Raw genomic sequence first — 17397 nt, 5'->3', positions numbered from 1 at the left:
TTAAGATAACTAAAGTTATAGAGGGATTTTCATGACATTTTCAGGACTTGTTGGAAACGTGAAAAAGAAGAACTGATTTACTTTTGGTGGTGATCCGGATCACCGTTTGGATCCAGGAACTTTTTAAAGACCTTGGCCGATGATGCGCTCTCCGAGTGTTTTTCTGGGTAACTTTTGAATTGCACGGTTTTGATACAATACTTTATATTCAGACTTTGTACAACTATATCTCGATATTGATAAATTAATAAATGTAAATAAAAGAGAGAGTCAACCTTAGTCAAGAGAAAGCAACAACAATTCCTGTATTTTGTTCAGCATACGGCTGCAATAACATATAACAAATATTGAAAGCAGATTGTGTGGAATTACATTTCACAAGGTTGAATAATAATTTATTTGACCAGATAAAAATAGATAAATCCAAATGCATCAATAAACAATCAAACATGTTCGTATCAAATTAATTTATACATTTATTTATATTGTAGCTGCCTTGTGTCTTAAATAGCATTATAAAAATATTTTATCATAAAAGCACGTCGTTTTAAATGTTTTACAGTGATCTGTATCATAACATCTCTGCCCTTTGTAATAAACCAAACTGTGAGAAAAATCAGAGAAAAAATTCGTTAAATTATTGTTGAGATTGGTCCTACACTTTTTAAATAAATGCATTGGAGGCGTCAGCTTGTACAAGCAGCGTGATACGATGCGGCGTCTATGTATATGATGTCTATGTTGTGACTCCGTGGTGACGTTTTAAACGCAGTATTTTGGAGCAGCCAAAGATCGTGTATATAAAAAAGATGCTCACACGCATTATTTTTCCTGTGACAAGTTACACAAGCAGACCCTGATCTCATTGCTTATGGACGAGTTTAGTTCTTATTTATGGGATTTCACTGCTTTCCTAAAACAATAAACTTGGGAGTGAAAAGTATTTTTATGGTAGTTATTTTAAGGAATTATTGTTTTAATACTAATTTAAGTTATTTTACATATATTTTCTCATCATTCTCAACCAGACTAAGAGTTCACTTTAATCCACAGTGGGTGGTTACGTATTTTTACCCCCAGTGCTGAAAAATATTTCCTAAATAGTTTTCTAAAGTGACAACCAAAGCTGTTCTGCAAATTTTCCCACACCACCAGAGGTATTTTCGTCTCTTTTCTAGAGAACTCAAACATCTTCCATCGCCATATAATCACTTTCAGTTCCTTCTCTCAGATTAACTTCTTAAGGGCCATCTTAAAATAAAAATCATTTGTAAAGGTCAAGCAGAGGAGGTAGTTTAGGTTTCCCAGTAAAGTCCTAATCATAACCAGTAACAGGAAGCCACCTATCGAGTGGACATAAAAAAAGTTGCTATTTAAAGTGTGTGTGAAGAAAAAGTGTATTAAAAATTATCTTCATATGGGAGGATTTGCTGCTCTTTCAGTGTCTTATCTCTTGTTTTTCACCTCATTCTTGTCCTGATTGGTCATCCTGCTCCTCTTCTGCCACATTCTCTATTTTTTCTATCAAACTCTCCTTCCCCATTTAATAAAACCCAGGAGGCAAATGTAATGAAAATGAATGGGAAATTGAGTCAGGCAGTTCAGTGTAACATTTCCTTTTCATTTAAGAACTACAGAACCAACTTAGGAGTTCCTCCTGTGCAGACTGGCTGGTTGTAGAACATGTAACAAAATATTCACTAAGTGTAAAGCAACCCTCAGTACCTGCATGCAGCGTAGTGTACAGCTTCACCTCAGTTAACTGTTGCGCATCAAGAACGTGCACATGATGCACAAGGCTGGGATCCTCAATCTGGTTCTTGAGGGCCACAATCCTGCAGGTTTTAGAAGTTTCCCTGCTGCAACATGGCTGATTCAGACTCAAACTTGTGGAGACTTTGTTGTAAAGCTGTCAGGAGTGAGAATCCCTGCAAAATTCTGAGCAGACTGACAATTTTTTAGACTTTTAATGAGTATTTCAAATGATTTCAGATACTGGGTGAGTAAAAAACTTAAACAGACTTCTGATTCTTTCCCTTTGTAAAAAGCCAACCAGAGGTCGTTGAATGCATGCATAAACCTGCAACTAATGATTTCCTGAAAAGAGGAACAACCATTCTTCCCTGTAGTAACAAAAAAACCAAACTGTCTGGTGTGCAAAAACCATGAAGTGCATTACCAGCCCATGTCACAAATGTTCTAAAACACTGCGTGAAGAAGGGCAGATTTATTTTATTTCTTTAAATTATAAAATACCCCTAAGTCAGACTGTGAAGTTAAACATTTTTGACAAAACCGGGGGATATGTTTCCATTTTCTTTCAATGAGCAGTGAAGAAGGGGGTATAATTATATGTGTGTGTGTGTGTGTGTGTGTGTGTATTGATAGTTTGTTGCCCAGGAACAAAAAAAAAAAAACCACACAAACTGCTGTGTAAAAACATGGGATATGAAATGAAGAAAAAAAACCTTCAAAATAATGAAAATATTCCACTTTGGCATAAGAATGCATGTTCTGTCTTTACTGTGAAAACTGGCGCCACCTGCTGGCCTGGAGGAAGAACAGATGTTCATAGGAGAAAATCTGAACATAGGACCTGATCGAAGGGCAGTAATCAATAAGAGGAGGGGGCAGTATACACAATCTTACAGCTGCTTTCTGCCTGCTTTTACTGACTTGGATCAAACATCCGACAAACAGCCTATTGCTCTGAAGAAAGACGTGACTAGATTGAAAACAGATCAGCTAAACCTTACATGACTGCATTTATACACTTCATTTTACTGCCAGCTATCGGTACTAACGGAGGGGAAGATAGGGGGAAAAATGAAAGCTTTCAACATGTTCCAACTGGAGCAGAACCTGCAGGTTTTTAGATCTAAAACTGTTGATGCTAAAAACTCTACATAACATGAAATAATGTGCTGCTTTTTTTTTTCTTCTTCTTTCTTTTTAGAAAAATAATAAATTATTGAGAAAAAGTCCATTTCCCTGGCTTTCCTTCAACCACAGTCAAGATGAGCCAAAACGCTTCAGATGAAGTGACTTTAGCCTGACTAAATCTCACTTTACCGTCTCGTCCATGATCCAAACGATAACGTCATTCTCGTGGCAGAACTCAAACCATTTGGGGTTCCTAACGCGAGCTTTCCAGGCATCTGACACTCCAGACATCCTGAAACGCTCCTCCTCTCACTAGCACCACCCTTTAAATTAAATGCAATTCCCAGCAGTGAGCTCCAACTCACCGGTTTCTCCACCGACAACAGCGGAAAAGCTGCTGTTAATATTTGGCGTGGCACAATTTATTTTAAAATGTCAATTTCAAGGTAAACTTTCTAAATACAAACACCAAGTGCTAAAATAATAAGCTAAAAGGATACGTTTAAACATTGGCTACTTTGTATGTGTACAAATATGAACAGTAACAATGTTACCAGTACAGTTTTAACTGTAGTTTTCATACAGTTGTGTATTAAAACATACCAAAAGGTAGTCATTTCTTGTCAGAAGATGCTCGTTTTGTTCGCCCTCGTGCTCAGAAAACGGATGCTTCGGCGGCTCCTATAAAACGCACGACCAGTCGGATCAACTGGCGTGATCCAGTCCTCAAACTCCTGGCTTGAGTACATGTGGGGGTGTCTCACTTTTATATAGTTAGTATTTGCATCAGTTGTCAAAAAAAACTTCTTTTTTAATCTTGTATACTGGTTTGTGTGATGTTGGGTCATCTGTTGACCAGTTTCCCACCCGTCTGAGCACCAAGATGTTGGTCATGATAACTGAATTTTTAAAAAAAAAGGAGAAGAAGAAAATAAAAGCGCCTGGTTATCAGTGTTCCCTCCATCCAGCTTCACATCAGTCTGTTAATGCACTTTTTGTCCTCTTGCCCTGCTTCCCCCCGCTGGACGTGACAGCACAACCGTTGCAGGCTCCTGCTGGTACAAGAGTCTGATCCTGCTGCTGATCCTCCAGCTCCGGCAACTCTTCCTGCATCTGCCGCAGACGCGCCATCGCCCGGTCGATGGTGGCCGTGCCCACCAGGTTGAAGTCGTGCATGCTGACCAGGTGCAGGAGGAAGTTGCGGCAGAGGTTGCGGCGGATGATGTGAGCGCCGCAGTTCTCCACGAAAAGCATGATAGCCTGGTTCATCTGGTTGTCTGCGATGAAGCTGCAAACAGCAGAGAGAAGATATGAACTATAAACAAACCGCTGGACTGTAAGCGTCACAGCTGATGAACTGGTTCCTGTTGGCACCGCTGACTGGTTCTACATACCCATGCTTCATCACATGGAGGTTCCAGAGCTTCATCACCTCCTTCTCTCCTTCATTGACATCGGTGAACTCATCAAGTTGCTGCAAGAAAAGCACAAAAACAGCTAAATGAAAGGTTTCCCATCTTTGCTGACAAGATTTAAAGTTGTTATTGAGACACTGACATTGTCTGTTGCCACGGCGTTGTAGTCACTTCTTTTAAATGAAGGACTTTATAAAATAAACCCCACAAACATGAGAGGCTTCTAACCGGGATGGGCCTCGATTAAACTGTGTTAATCTATCAGGAGAATTAACGATCAATTTTTAATTAATCAGCAATATTTTTACATTAAACTGCAGTGAAAATAGATGTTGCGTTCAAGGCCACACTGTAAAATATGCCCTCAACTTAACTTCTACATCATTCTAAACCAAAGACTGTATACCGAGATAGACGAAGCCACCGTGACGTCACCCGTAGGTTTCTGAAGAGCTGAATAGAAGCTCGGTGGGCGGTTCCTACCATCGCCATCTTGTCAGAGGCATGCGTGTCGTCTAACCCAGAAAATACAAATAAGGGCAAAGAGGTGGAGCTGAGAGGGGGGCTGTGAGCGTCATGGTGGATGATTGACATCAATAAAACTGAGCTGCCTGTAGCTAAGAGCTAACCGAGCTAACCTGGAGATAACAGGAGCTAACCAGCTAACGGAGGTAAGCGGGCGAAAGCTAAGTCACGTTGTTAATCGGGAGATCGGGTACCTGTCAATCAAAAGGGCGCGCCCCTATATATGCCAAACTTTGAGTAATTATTTTTAAACGGGCGACTTGGAAAAAAATTCACTCCCCCCACAGTTGTCATGAAGGTAAACCTGACCTATTAAACCTAAAATGGATTTTTGAACCAGGCTGTAAACATATTTATTTCTGCTGTGAAGTTGGTCTTTTTAACATGGGAGTCTATGGGGATTTGCTGTTTTGCAGTCCCTAGTGGATGAAAGGGGAACTGCAGTTTTATGCACTTCTGCATCGGCTTCACTTTTTACCGCTAAAGGTCCGTCCAACTTTTATATACGGTCTATGTTCTAAAGATGGGTTAGTTTTATCGATTAAAAAGCATAATGTCATCCATAAATTCTTAACGATAGATTAATCTATTAATCCCTACTCTACCCCCCTCATCAATAGCAATATAGTTTACTGGACATAAGAAATAAATGAGCAAATAATGATTTAGTGTTTTATATTTCAACAAGGAGACCCGACTTCTACATTTTCCTAGTTGGGAATTGGAAATTCTGATTTGTACCGAGCAGTGAATGTGCCATCAGTACAGCACCAGTATGGTAACAACAAATACCAGTGAAATACTGGTAATATAAGCAACAGTTAGCCTCTGAAAATGTAACTGAAGCGGGAGAAAAGTTCAGACTTCATGGAGACAGTTTGAGGTGGAAGATTCAGGACTGGAGCTGTCAGAGTGGTTATGAACCAGTCAGCTCCTGTCATGTTCTGTCGTAAGAAGCGACAACTTCCGTTAGCTCAAAACACGACTCCAATGAGACTGAAGCAAAGCAACAGGAATCTGTCGCTGTTTGACCGTCCAGCTCATGAGGAGGGAAATCCAAGTACTTCACAGAGAGGGATTTCCTGACAAAGAACACAGCATCACATAAACAAAAGAGGCCAACCCTGAAGAAGAGAGACGTGGAAGTGGAGCTGTGGGTCACTCTGCTCCACAAAAACATACGTGTCATTCAGTTACTGGGAAATAGTTTCAGCTTACGGAAAAACTGTCCATGTTAAAAGCATAGACTGTAAAAAGATGGACGGAGCCTCCATGACGTCACCCGTAGGTTTCTGAAGAGTTGAATTGAAGCTCGTTGGGCGGTTCCTACCATCGCCATGTTGGCATCGTCGTGCGCGTCGTCTCTCCCGGAAAATACAAATATGGGCAAAGAGGTGGAGCTAAGAGGGGTGCTATGAGCGTCATGGTGGATGATTGAAATCTAGCGATTTCTACCTGTGGCTAAGAGCTAACTGAGCTAACAAGAGCTAACCAGCTAACGGCGGTAAGAGAGATAAAGCAAAGTCACGCTGTTATGTGGCTAACAACCGCGGTTGTTCTACTTTCCTTCTTCTTGAAGCGGGAGATCAAGTACCTGTCAATCAAAAGGACACGCCCCTAAATATACCAAATTTAAGTTGAAATTACTTTTAAATGGAGGAGTTAGAAAAAAATTCACTCCCCCCACAGTTGTCATGAAGGTAAACATGACCTATTAAACCTAAAATGGATTTTTATACCAGGCTGTAAACATGTTAATTTCTGCTGTGAAGTTGGTCTTTTTAACATAGTCTATGGGGATTCGCTCTGTTTTGGAGCCCCTGGTGAATGAAGGGGGAACTGCACTTTTTTTTTGGCATTTCCACACCTTTTACCACCAGAAACTTCGTCCATCTTTCACATATGGTCTGTGGTTAAGAGATATAATAATATTACCCATCAGAGTGCGAGAACAGAGGCACTGATCCAAGTCTTCATGGTATTTTAAGATTTACTGGATTACACACGGTAATCACACAGCAAGCATGCAGCTATTTCCTCTGGCCTTTAACGTGAAGGCTGCATCGTATGCACTTCTTTGTGTTTTCATGATGAGGTGTGTGTGTGTAGCGCAAAATGACCTTTTAGCCTGTAAAATCCATACATTAGCCTCATCATCGTTTAAGCCGCAAGACTCAAATCGTGTGAACAAAGTAGCGTCCTCCAGCTTGGAAATTACGATAAGCAATGAAACCACACTGATATCAATGTCAATAGCTGCGTTTCCACGACACATTTTTGCAGAATAAAAGAAACGGTTGCGATTTGCAGGCGTTCCCATTGAACAGTGTTTAGCGCATTAGCATCAGTTCTCGTAAAATGTCATGCGAGGTAGCCATGTAGCGTTATTTTGGGGGTTTTCTACTCGTTCAAATTCGTAGAATTTGCTACGGCTTTTCAAAGCTCTTCTCCCTCATTTTGTTTTCGAAAACTGAAATTTGCTGTTTGTTCCACACCGCAGCATCTTTATGAGAAATAATTTGGTCATATGACCTTGCATGTCACGTCCGGGGACTCGTAAATGCGAAAAAAGGGTTTCCATTCCACTTTGCGATTCACTTCTATGTTGGAACATCTGGAAAAACCACCTTTTAGCGATATTTGAGAGGTTTTTCAAAATACAGGAATTTCCATTTGCGGTTTTATTGCGATATTTAGTTTTTGCCGATTCTGGGTGTGATGGAAACGCAGCTTATGATCTTCAAACTGACTGGATGTATGCGTTGAGACTTTCTTGGTCTTTACAAGTTTTAAGACAACTTCTCACCGTGGCGGTCTTCTCTCTGAGCCACTCGGGATCCCTCTCGTCCTCGCTGTCCACATCCATCTCCTGGGGCCGCAGAGGCATGCAACTGTCGCTGTGGAAGTAGAGACGGTTGTGGCCGCTGACGTATGTTCTCTGTTGCTCCAACTCGCCATCCTCAGACTCCAGAAACTCTGACAGATTTGGTTTGGTCCTTTTGGGTCTTGTAAAAGCGAGACAAAGAGCAGATTTCTGTGTGAGAACTGTGCCAGCTGAGATATTTAACACATTGCTGCGAAATCTCAATAAGTTCAACAAACTTATCCTCCTACTCTTGTTTCACATGTTTTTACCCCATTCATTGTAATAAATTCAGCCAATGCATTAAAAAAAAAAAAAAAAAAAACACACACCAGAAAAAAAATCTGCTTTATGTATTCACTCAAAAATAACAAGACTACATCTTTAGATAATCATGAACTTTGACCATGAAGAGTGATGATTACCTGGATACTAATATGTGAGTGACAGCAGTTCTCTTTACTGGGCCGTTGCGGCTGAAAGCGAAGCCTGGCTGGCTGTGGATGTCCTGAGGATTGCCAACATATGAGCCATCGTAGCACTCGTTGATGGACACGTCTATCCTTGCTCCTTTGGGGTGAGGCTGCAGATTGTACAAAATGATCAGGGAATTAAAGTCATGCATTCAACAAAGAAAAGGCATGACATCCGTCCTGATTTAAGGAAATCCACAAATAAGTGTACTATTAAACTGTTAAGTTTGCTCTTTTGTTGTGCTAACATGCCAAAATGTGATGAACTTTTTCACATCTTTCAGCCAGCGTTTATTCAGAAAAATGGCAGTAAGTGCCTAATAAGCTGCAGTATATGTCTGTGTCTTTAATAGAAGCTAAATGCGGCTAGTTGAGGCTAATCAGCCACTGACCAAAGCTGGCGTCATTATGTAAACATTTCATGCAAGTTGAGCTGGTATCCAGTAATAAAATAATTTCCTATAATTCTTGTAAATGTCAAAGAAATAAGATTTTGTGTGCTTCATATGCTGTTCAATAGGAAGCAGTACAGCAATAATGTCCCATAAGCTAACGGCTAACGCTTTCATAAGTTACTGACTCTCAGTTATTACTTCTTTTCATACTCAAAGATATATTTTATAGTGATGTTTCGGGGCAGTTTTTGCTTTGCGCGAGTTTTAATTTGTTAAGTGTCGCAGATGGAGACAGCGTCACGGCAACAGCATCATGTGGGCAGTTGGAAGTTACAGGTTTGGCGCCCCCAGTGGCCAAAAGTTATTCCATTAATACATTTTTTATCTATACTGGGGACATCATTTCTACTAACATGAAACAACTGCATGATGATTCTGTAGAATCCCTTTTGTCACTTGCATCTCTCTGTGCACACCACCAAACAGCAGCAGCAGCTCAGACTCTGCAACGTTGGTTAATCAGACAGGTTGAATTTTGCTTCATCCAATCACCTGCTGAGTAGTTTTATCAAATACTTTCTGTAGATATTTCCACCTGATAACACATTTTTTTAACACTGCTCTTAACAGGTAAACACACAGCAGTGTTGCTCTGAAGCAAAGCCGACTGAGCAGCAGAAATCCCTGATTGGCATCAGGAAAGCTGGCAAATTGGGCTCTGCAGGAGGTCTATTTCACTGTGTTAACAAATGGTTCAGTATCAGCAATTTCCAACTCATGCACCTTCCATTCCTCCCACAGAAAACTGCTCATAAAGAGCAAAATTCATGGTTGCTGCATCTGTGTGGGATATGCACACGCTCCTATTCATACAACATTTTGGGTGTGGTGTGGTGCAGGTTCCCAAGACTAGACATGAAACTGGTCTACAGCCCAATACACACACTCTCAATGAAGCATTCAGAAGTGTAAATAACGGTCCTGGAAAGTTAACGAGAGGTTTCTCTCCTGAATCAGAAACAGATTTAAGTAGTCAGTGTGAACTGGGCTGCAGAAGAAATGGCATTTTACTGCAGATATGTGGTCTTGTTTACTTATTTCCACTACACCAGGTTTATTTATGTCTCAGACATCAACTAAAAATAATAAATCTTAAAGACCTATAAGGCCTGTTAATGTTATTTTACATATTCATAGCAATTATTACTGCATAATAATCAGGATAATAATAAAATCATGAATATTTCGTTGATAATAATTGTAAAATCTCTTAATTGTGACATCCCTACATGCAAGTGGAAGCAGAAACTATGATTTAGCAGCAAAATGATGCTTGTTTTCAAGCTCTGTGACTAAATATAACTTAAATATAAGTAATAAGTTGTTAATGAAACACTGAACTGCCGTGTCTTAAAGTCTCATGGGTGGTCCAGACAAACCCACGCAGTTCCTCACCACGTAGTTGAAGATGAAGCGGGAGTGGGAGAGTTTGAGGTGTTTCAGCAAGCTGTAGAGTTTGCCGCAGTTCAGAGTGCACCACGGACAGTGAAGGTCGTCTCGCGCCTCCGTCTGCTGCCGCGTGTTATTGTTGTACAGGAACTAACCAAGAACACAGGACACAGTTACTACAAGGTAAACCTGTGAAGGATGACCTACAGCAGATGTAGATGGGGGACTCTTTCAGTGCCCAAACAGAAAATCTACAAATATGAACTAAATATTAATTTTCTGTCTAAAATGTGACAGAAAATCTTTCAAACCAAAAGAAAAACAATACAAACATTTTGCTTTTCAGGTTGCGGTAAAGCAGCGTATTCCTTACTGTTGTGTGGTGTACCTGATAAAATATACGTAGCTTCTGTCGCGGCTCACATGGGACCTGCTCTTTCCTCGTCTGAATGTCTGTGCTGACTGACTCTTTCACTGCTGACAGGAACAGACGGACAAGTCAAGTGTTTGTGTATCACAAACTAACAAACTGTGTATCTGAAACAAAACAGAAGCTGCAGCTCTTCACATCATATGAAGTTACAGAGTACATGCAGATGATGAACACGTAACACCGCTGCGACACGAAACATGGTAAGAAGAAAACATTCACATTTATAAACTACAAGTTTGCATTTGCTTATTATTTCTCAGCTTTAATAAAACTAATTAGTGTCGCAATATACATGGCTGGGAAGATTCATTATTCAGCTGTGTGGCACACACACACGGCGGCACTTTCATGTCACAATATTACAGCGGATTTTGGCACATTTTCGGGGCGTTTCCCCACACATTTAGCTGTGTTGCTCATTCCAGAGAAGTACAAGCCTTACAAGCTAAATCTTGTAGCAAAGATGACTAATCAGGCTTTGGAACAACAACAACAACACAACACCAATGGGTATTATTAAAAGGGAAGAAACTGGGCTCCACAGCTGCAAATATGACCAACAAAAAACAGTTTCTATTAATTTTCTCTGTGGTATTGATGATAATAATGTCACACTGTGGACTGCTTTGATTCTACATTATATAGAGTCTTTGAATTTCTATACATGGTAATGAAAGGTTTGGTTATAGATGCATTGCTGCAACTACTTCAACAAATAACACTGATATGTATGATGACCTGAATGGTTAAAGAGTAAAATCTGTCTATGAAAAAAGTATTTGAGTCACAATCAGATTTGGGTAAATCTCGCAGCAACGACAGAGTAGGTAAAACATCCAATATTCAGCTTTTTATAAGCCGTTTACAACCAGTTTAAACAATATCTCTTTATCTATGCATGTTTTAAGGATGTTAAAAAAAACAAACAAAAAAAAAAAAAGAAAAAAACAGCAATAATACTGAAGAGCCCACAAGAAAATAAAATAAGGGATGTTCTCCTTTACCACATAGGCCTATTTCTAAAACAGACTAATTAAAAACAACAAAATATGTATTTAAAAAAATGGAAAAAAAGTAAAAAGAAAAAAAAAAAAGAAAAAAAAAGTTAAATTAAATGTAGAATAAAATATAAAATTAAATAAAAGGAAAATAAAAGGAAACGATAATAAAAAAAATTAAACTAACAAAATTAAAATAAAAAATACACACACACACACACATTTTATACATATTAATATATATTATATATTATACACACATATATATTATTTTGTCATTTAATGCTTTAAAAAGAAAGTTTCCACCCTGCCACCCTGTTTTGTGTTTGGACTTACTCATGAGGGCAGTGCGGTGGTGGCTGGTTCTGGTCTCCATGTGGCTGGTGCTGTCAGAGTTGCGCGTAGCGAGTGGTTTGGCCACGGGGGCGGCAGACTTTCCGCTGGCATCGCCTGTCCAACGCAGTGTAAACTGCAATGTGGGTCCCTGAGAAAACGTCTCAAACGGTGGGAGTCTCTGCTGGACAGTCAGACACAGAAATGGTCAGTTTCACAGAAATTAAGAAAAATAATCATAAAAAAAAAGAAACTAAAAGAAGAAACTTGTTATTTCACACTAAAATTCCCACGTCAAGTAAGAGCTTGAAGGTAACACACTCCTTCCAGATTGGTTTACTGGTACATAGGTCGCCTACCTTCCCATCAAGAATGGTTTCCCATGTGGCTCGCTTCTTGCTCACTGGACTGTCCTCCATTCCCTGCATTGAAACCTCGTACTCGCCATCCAGCAGCTGCAGTCTCCTTTACAAAGCAAATAGAAGCTTCAGTTTCAGAAATAAACTCAATATAAACAGCAAAAGGTAAACGATCTCAAGAGCTTACCTATTTTTATCAAAGACCGTCATCTGTGCAACGTACGTCTCTGTGGTCTCTCCCTCCTCCCTATGAGATGAACTCCTCTTCTTTCTACTGGGAGTATCTGTTACGTCTTAGCACGTACATAAAAACGTATGAGTGAAAGATTTATTTTCCAGCAACAACTATAGTTTAACCTGGAATTAGGGAGTGCTAAAACGGATTCAACAGACATACCGATATTCTCATTGGCTTCTCCATTGACAAGACCATTAGTATCCCTTCTCCCTGTGCGTGACACCCTGAAGAGGAGCGAGTAAGACTTCACCATGTGGCTGTTGCTGGGCTCAAACTCATTGCTGGGGACGAGTAAGGATGGGTAGGAGCCAGGCTTGGTTTGGTTACTGTCAGGATTCAAAGGCACCTGCTTTTTACCTGTAGGCACTTGCTTTATCGGACAACTGACATCCTGGGGTCAACAAAAAAATAAAAATAAAACAAGGACACAAATTTAACATGCGACCCCTAATGAGGTAGAACAAAACAGATGACCTGCAGGTTACATGAATCAGTGGCTTACGCTACCTTGCGTTTTTTATGGCAGACTTTGACAAGTAGCACCTCTAGGGACACAGAATTTTGTTCATTTTCAGAATTCTGAGATGGCTTTTCTGAATGAAAACAAGAAGCGTTTGAGTCAGTCATTATGTTAGTACAAACACGGACAAACAGACATCCTTTTGTATCAACGGGGTGCCCAAAGTCGGCCCTCAAGGGCCGCTTTCCTGCAGGTTTTCCATGTATCCCTGCTCCAGCACACCTGACTTCCATTAAATTGGTCCAAAAGCCAATGAGGTTCTGCACTATGATTGATTCATTTGAGTTAGGTGTGTTGAAGCAGGGATACATGGACAACCTGCAGGATTGTGATCTGGGCACCGTTGTCTTTATGCACTAAAGCAGGTACAGAAGTTTTAGTCTCCGTTTCTCCCAACATGAATGCTGTATGACTACTCCTGTGATTCATATCAGTGCATTCGCCTCAGGCAGATTTTTGGTGGAGCACTGACTCAAACACTGATATTTATCAGGATTTTGGTTGTTGACCATAGGCGGGTGGTGTCATGGAAACACAGCACCAAAAATAAACAGCTTACAGTGGGATTGTTAGGAAAATGAAGTCTGCTTACCATCCTTATGGAAGAACCCAGTGAATGTTAACTGCAGATGTGAAGACAAGCTAACGAGCAGAAGAAAAATAAAGAAGTGAATGGATGACTTAACATTGGATTCATACCATTTTTTTTATTATTAATTGAAGCCTTAGGTTTTCTAATCTTTAAAATTCTGTAATAACAGAAAGCGTCTTTACCTTAGAGAATCATGCTCTCCCTTTATCTTCTCCACTGTTTGCAACATGTCATCAACTTTGAAAGTTTTCCTAGGAGAATAGATGGACATAAACACCAAAAAATAACCAGAATAAGAAAACTTTGGGTCTCTATGTGGAACAATGTGTTATTCTTCACAACTATAACAACAAAGATATCATACCTTCTTGCATTTGTTCGACCATTTCTGTGAGACATGAAGGTAAGCGTTCTGTGCAAAAATATGGGCTAAAATTTGGAGAAAACAATATGGTTAATCACCTTTAGCAAGTGGTTTTCTGACAGTTAACTGGAGGGTAAACAAGATCAGCTCACTTACTGCAATGAGATTCCTTGTGCGGAGAAATCTGTATATCTGAGTTGGTTCTAGGACAAAGAAAAAAAAAAATTCCTTTAGAAACAAACACAGCTATGTCTCCATAACTAATTAAAATCTGCGTGTAAAAGATAGCTGTTTGGATCGTAAACAGTGCAGATGTCCTGCTGCTCTTCTGCTCCTGTCATTTAGTTTTCTGAGATCCATGATTACAAACCAAAGGATGTGTATTGACATAAGATTGCTCATCAGACCAACCTTCCAGAAAACATGAACACTAATTACACATCATAAATGTGCAAACAAATTACAGTGATCCAAGGCCGGATTATCCAATGGGCATTATTTGCACAGGCCCAGGGGCCCTCACACAGTTGGGGCCCATGTGGTGCCTGCGTAGGGGCAAACACCACGTGGACCAGAAAGTGTTCGACGTTAGGAGTTTTTTATTCATTTTCAGTCATTTTAGTTTAAAGGCTGTGAAATTAGCAACCAATAAGATAAAAGCCAATAATGTTTCGATCATTTTAAATTGAATAAAGCCAAAGTCTGATCACACATGATGACGTTTGTACAAATTCATTTACATTTAGTTAAATTCAGCTTTATTTGTATTAAACCAGTTCAAAATAAAGTCCTCTCAAGGTCTTTTATAGACATCAAATCGCTGTGATCTGATTAAAAACATTAGTTCAGTTTATAAGAACTGTTTTCATTTATAAAACATTCATTGTAAAGCTCATGGCAACATTATCTGGACCACTTTTTCATTTAAAGATAGGAAAGTGGAGGAACTGAGGTGAAAATGAGCCTGATGGGCAAAAGCGGATTATCCAATAGGAATTATGGGCACAGGCCCAGGGGCCCACACCCACTTGGGGCCCATGTAGGCTAAACACCAGCAGTTTGGACATGAAAAAATGTACATAAAAGCCAGATAGTTACCTCCCAGTGTCTAGTGCATTGCTATTGGTACCACTGGCTGAGAAATGTCGTTTCACAATTCACAATTTCCACAATGTTATGGTGCAGAACCGGGACCCTGGAACACTCTGGGCCCAGGGGCCTGTGCACTTTTAATCCGGCCCTGGTGTGATCTAACCCCCAAAATGCATATAACATGTAAAGGTTGAAGTATACCAATATCTTATACTGTTAAATATATTTTCAAAAAACAAAAAAAAACCCAACATGTCAGAACACAAAAGAAACAAAAGAACAAGTGACGTTTAAGTCAAGCCAGTAAAGGCTTAAGAAAAACACACGATAAAAAGTTAAATGTCAAAGTAAAGTGCGGTGAAATCTCACTTTCAAAGGCCTGTAAGAAGAGCTCATGGTCGGCCTGAATCTGCTCCATCTTCGGCTTCTTCACAGAGTTCATCGTTGCTGATGAAGCGGTGTACACAGCGCCGTTTGCTTTGCAGCTCGCCCCGCTCATAATATCACCTGAGTTCTGGGAGCACATGTTGGAAAATAAATAAACTTCAGTACAAAGTGGTGGAAACACAACAAGTTAGCTTTCACATTAGCATTGGAGCTAACAAGCTCGGCTAACAGCGATGCTAACGTGTTAGCTATCTCAGGATTACAGCATAGGAATCAAACTTTACAATTATAATACTCCCAAAAATAGTCATGTGGAAAATATTGAGTACAATAAAATGAAACCCACCCTGGCTGATGGCATTAATTTTTAGCTTCGCCGCCCCCCAGCACCAGCCTGACAGACTCCACAGCAGAAACCCATGAAGAGGAGGAGACGAGATGCTGGCTAGTTAGCGCTAGCACTGCTAGCATGCTTCACTTGAAAAAACACAACTGTCTTCACACTCGCAGATCTCCCGCATTCACTTGTTACAAATACAGTTTGGTATTAGATGTACTGTGATAATTTTAGCCAAATTAAAAATTAAATAAAATTAATTTATTGCCGATAAGGCTCCACTTAATTTGTACTGAACAAGAGAACAGCAGTGAGTTGTTAGCCAATAGCATGCAGGCTGTGATATTCCAGCAATGTGATTGGCTGATAAACGCCGGAAGTGATGCAGAACCCGCTCTTAATTTCTATGATTTTGCGGGAAATCCAGTTGATCCAGTTGACACGCCGCCAGAACTTTCCCATTCACACATTTTTTCAGTAATAAATTCTCTATACAGTAGCTAAACTAAACTTTGTCAATGTGTTGTTGACGTAATACTGTCGTAAAGCACGCAAAAAAAAAAAATGCAAATAATAATAGTAACATTTGTTATGAATGATAATGGTGATGATAAAAAACTGGCACTCCTGCCTATATTTAGGGTCCGAGCCATACGAAGTATGGCAAGGCCCTATTGTTATTGTAATGTTTATTAGGGTCCGAGCCATACGAAGTATGGCAGGGCCCTATTGTTATTGTAATGTTTATTATTATTATTATTCTCCTCGTTCTGAGCACAACTCGGCCATTTTTGACCCCCTTAGGCCCCGTGAAAAGTTGCGAAACTTGGCACACACCTCAGTCCCGGCGAAAATACCGATATTCTGGGGTCCGCGTGCACGCCAATGCAAAAATGCCTCGACGGCGCCCCCTAGAAACGCCAAAAATGGCCTCTAGAATGGGGTCAAAAAAATTTAGTTTGACGTAGGACGACGAAATTCGGTACACGTCTATCACATCAAGACAAGTAAAAAAGTCATTGAAACACCTGTTGTCATGGCAATGGGCTTTCCGCCATCTTGGCGTTTGCGGCCATTTTTTGGCCCGTTTTTGTCAATTTGGGCGCATCGCATTTGAACGAACTAGTCTGAGGCGATTCATGCTATTGGCTCCACATTCGCCATGGAGCTTTGTGACAAGATGGGGACCAAAAGTTATTCAAATCTTTTTGATAGGAGAAAGCGTGTTACCGTGGCAACCCATGGAAAAAAGCGTTCTCGCCATGAAACACGGTTCACTCATATCTTCGCAGAAATACATCAGATCGGAACCAAAATTAAAATAATTCATGTTTGGTAGGTCCTTAACGCATTGTAATATGTATGGTGGGGGGGGGGGCGCGCATTTTGGGGGGGCCCCTAGGGGCCCGATAGTCTACTTTGAGCTAGGGCTACGACATTCGTTACACATGTATAAGTAACCAAGACGAGCAAAAAACTCTATTGAGAACCTGTTACCATGGCAACGGGGTGTCCGCCATCTTGGCGTTTATGGCCTTTTTATCACTTTAAGCGCATCGTATTTGAACGAACTAGTCTGAGGCGATTCATGCTATTGGCTCCACATTCGCCATGGAGCTTTGTGACAAGATGGGGACCAAAAGTTATTCAAATCTTTCTGATAGGAGAAAGCGTGTTACCGTGGCAACCCATGGAAAAAAGCGTTCTCGCCATGAAACACGGTTTGCTTATATCTCTGCAG

The 17397-nt window shown here is 40.2% G+C and overlaps 1 protein-coding gene across 4 annotated transcripts; it reads right to left on the bottom strand.

Annotated features, from left to right (window-relative positions):
• Positions 1-2003: 2003 nt before the first annotated feature.
• Positions 2004-15918, bottom strand: suz12b (SUZ12 polycomb repressive complex 2 subunit b). 4 transcript variants are annotated; one of them, XM_079238193.1, is made up of 17 exons: positions 15666-15918; positions 15302-15446; positions 13997-14043; positions 13841-13905; positions 13659-13727; positions 13477-13526; positions 12872-12957; positions 12524-12755; positions 12314-12419; positions 12127-12232; positions 11771-11951; positions 10392-10480; positions 10010-10153; positions 8112-8269; positions 7630-7828; positions 4278-4357; positions 2004-4171 (listed from the first exon to the last, which is right to left on the bottom strand). In XM_079238193.1, the coding sequence occupies exons 1-17, from the start codon at positions 15678-15680 to the stop codon at positions 3859-3861; spliced, it is 2085 nt and encodes a 694-aa protein (XP_079094319.1). In that variant the 5' UTR covers positions 15681-15918; the 3' UTR covers positions 2004-3858. The 4 variants fall into 4 exon arrangements, with proteins under 4 accessions (XP_079094319.1, XP_079094321.1, XP_079094320.1 ...); XM_079238195.1 differs by having other exon boundaries at positions 10392-10477; XM_079238194.1 differs by having other exon boundaries at positions 11771-11948.
• Positions 15919-17397: the final 1479 nt, after the last annotated feature.

Source organism: Telmatherina bonti (genome assembly GCF_933228915.1).
Source record: "Telmatherina bonti genome assembly, chromosome: 3".
Taxonomy (NCBI): Eukaryota; Metazoa; Chordata; class Actinopteri; order Atheriniformes; family Telmatherinidae; genus Telmatherina; species Telmatherina bonti.
Note: the sequence above shows the minus strand (reverse complement) of the source record. Positions and strands in the feature narration are given on the sequence as shown.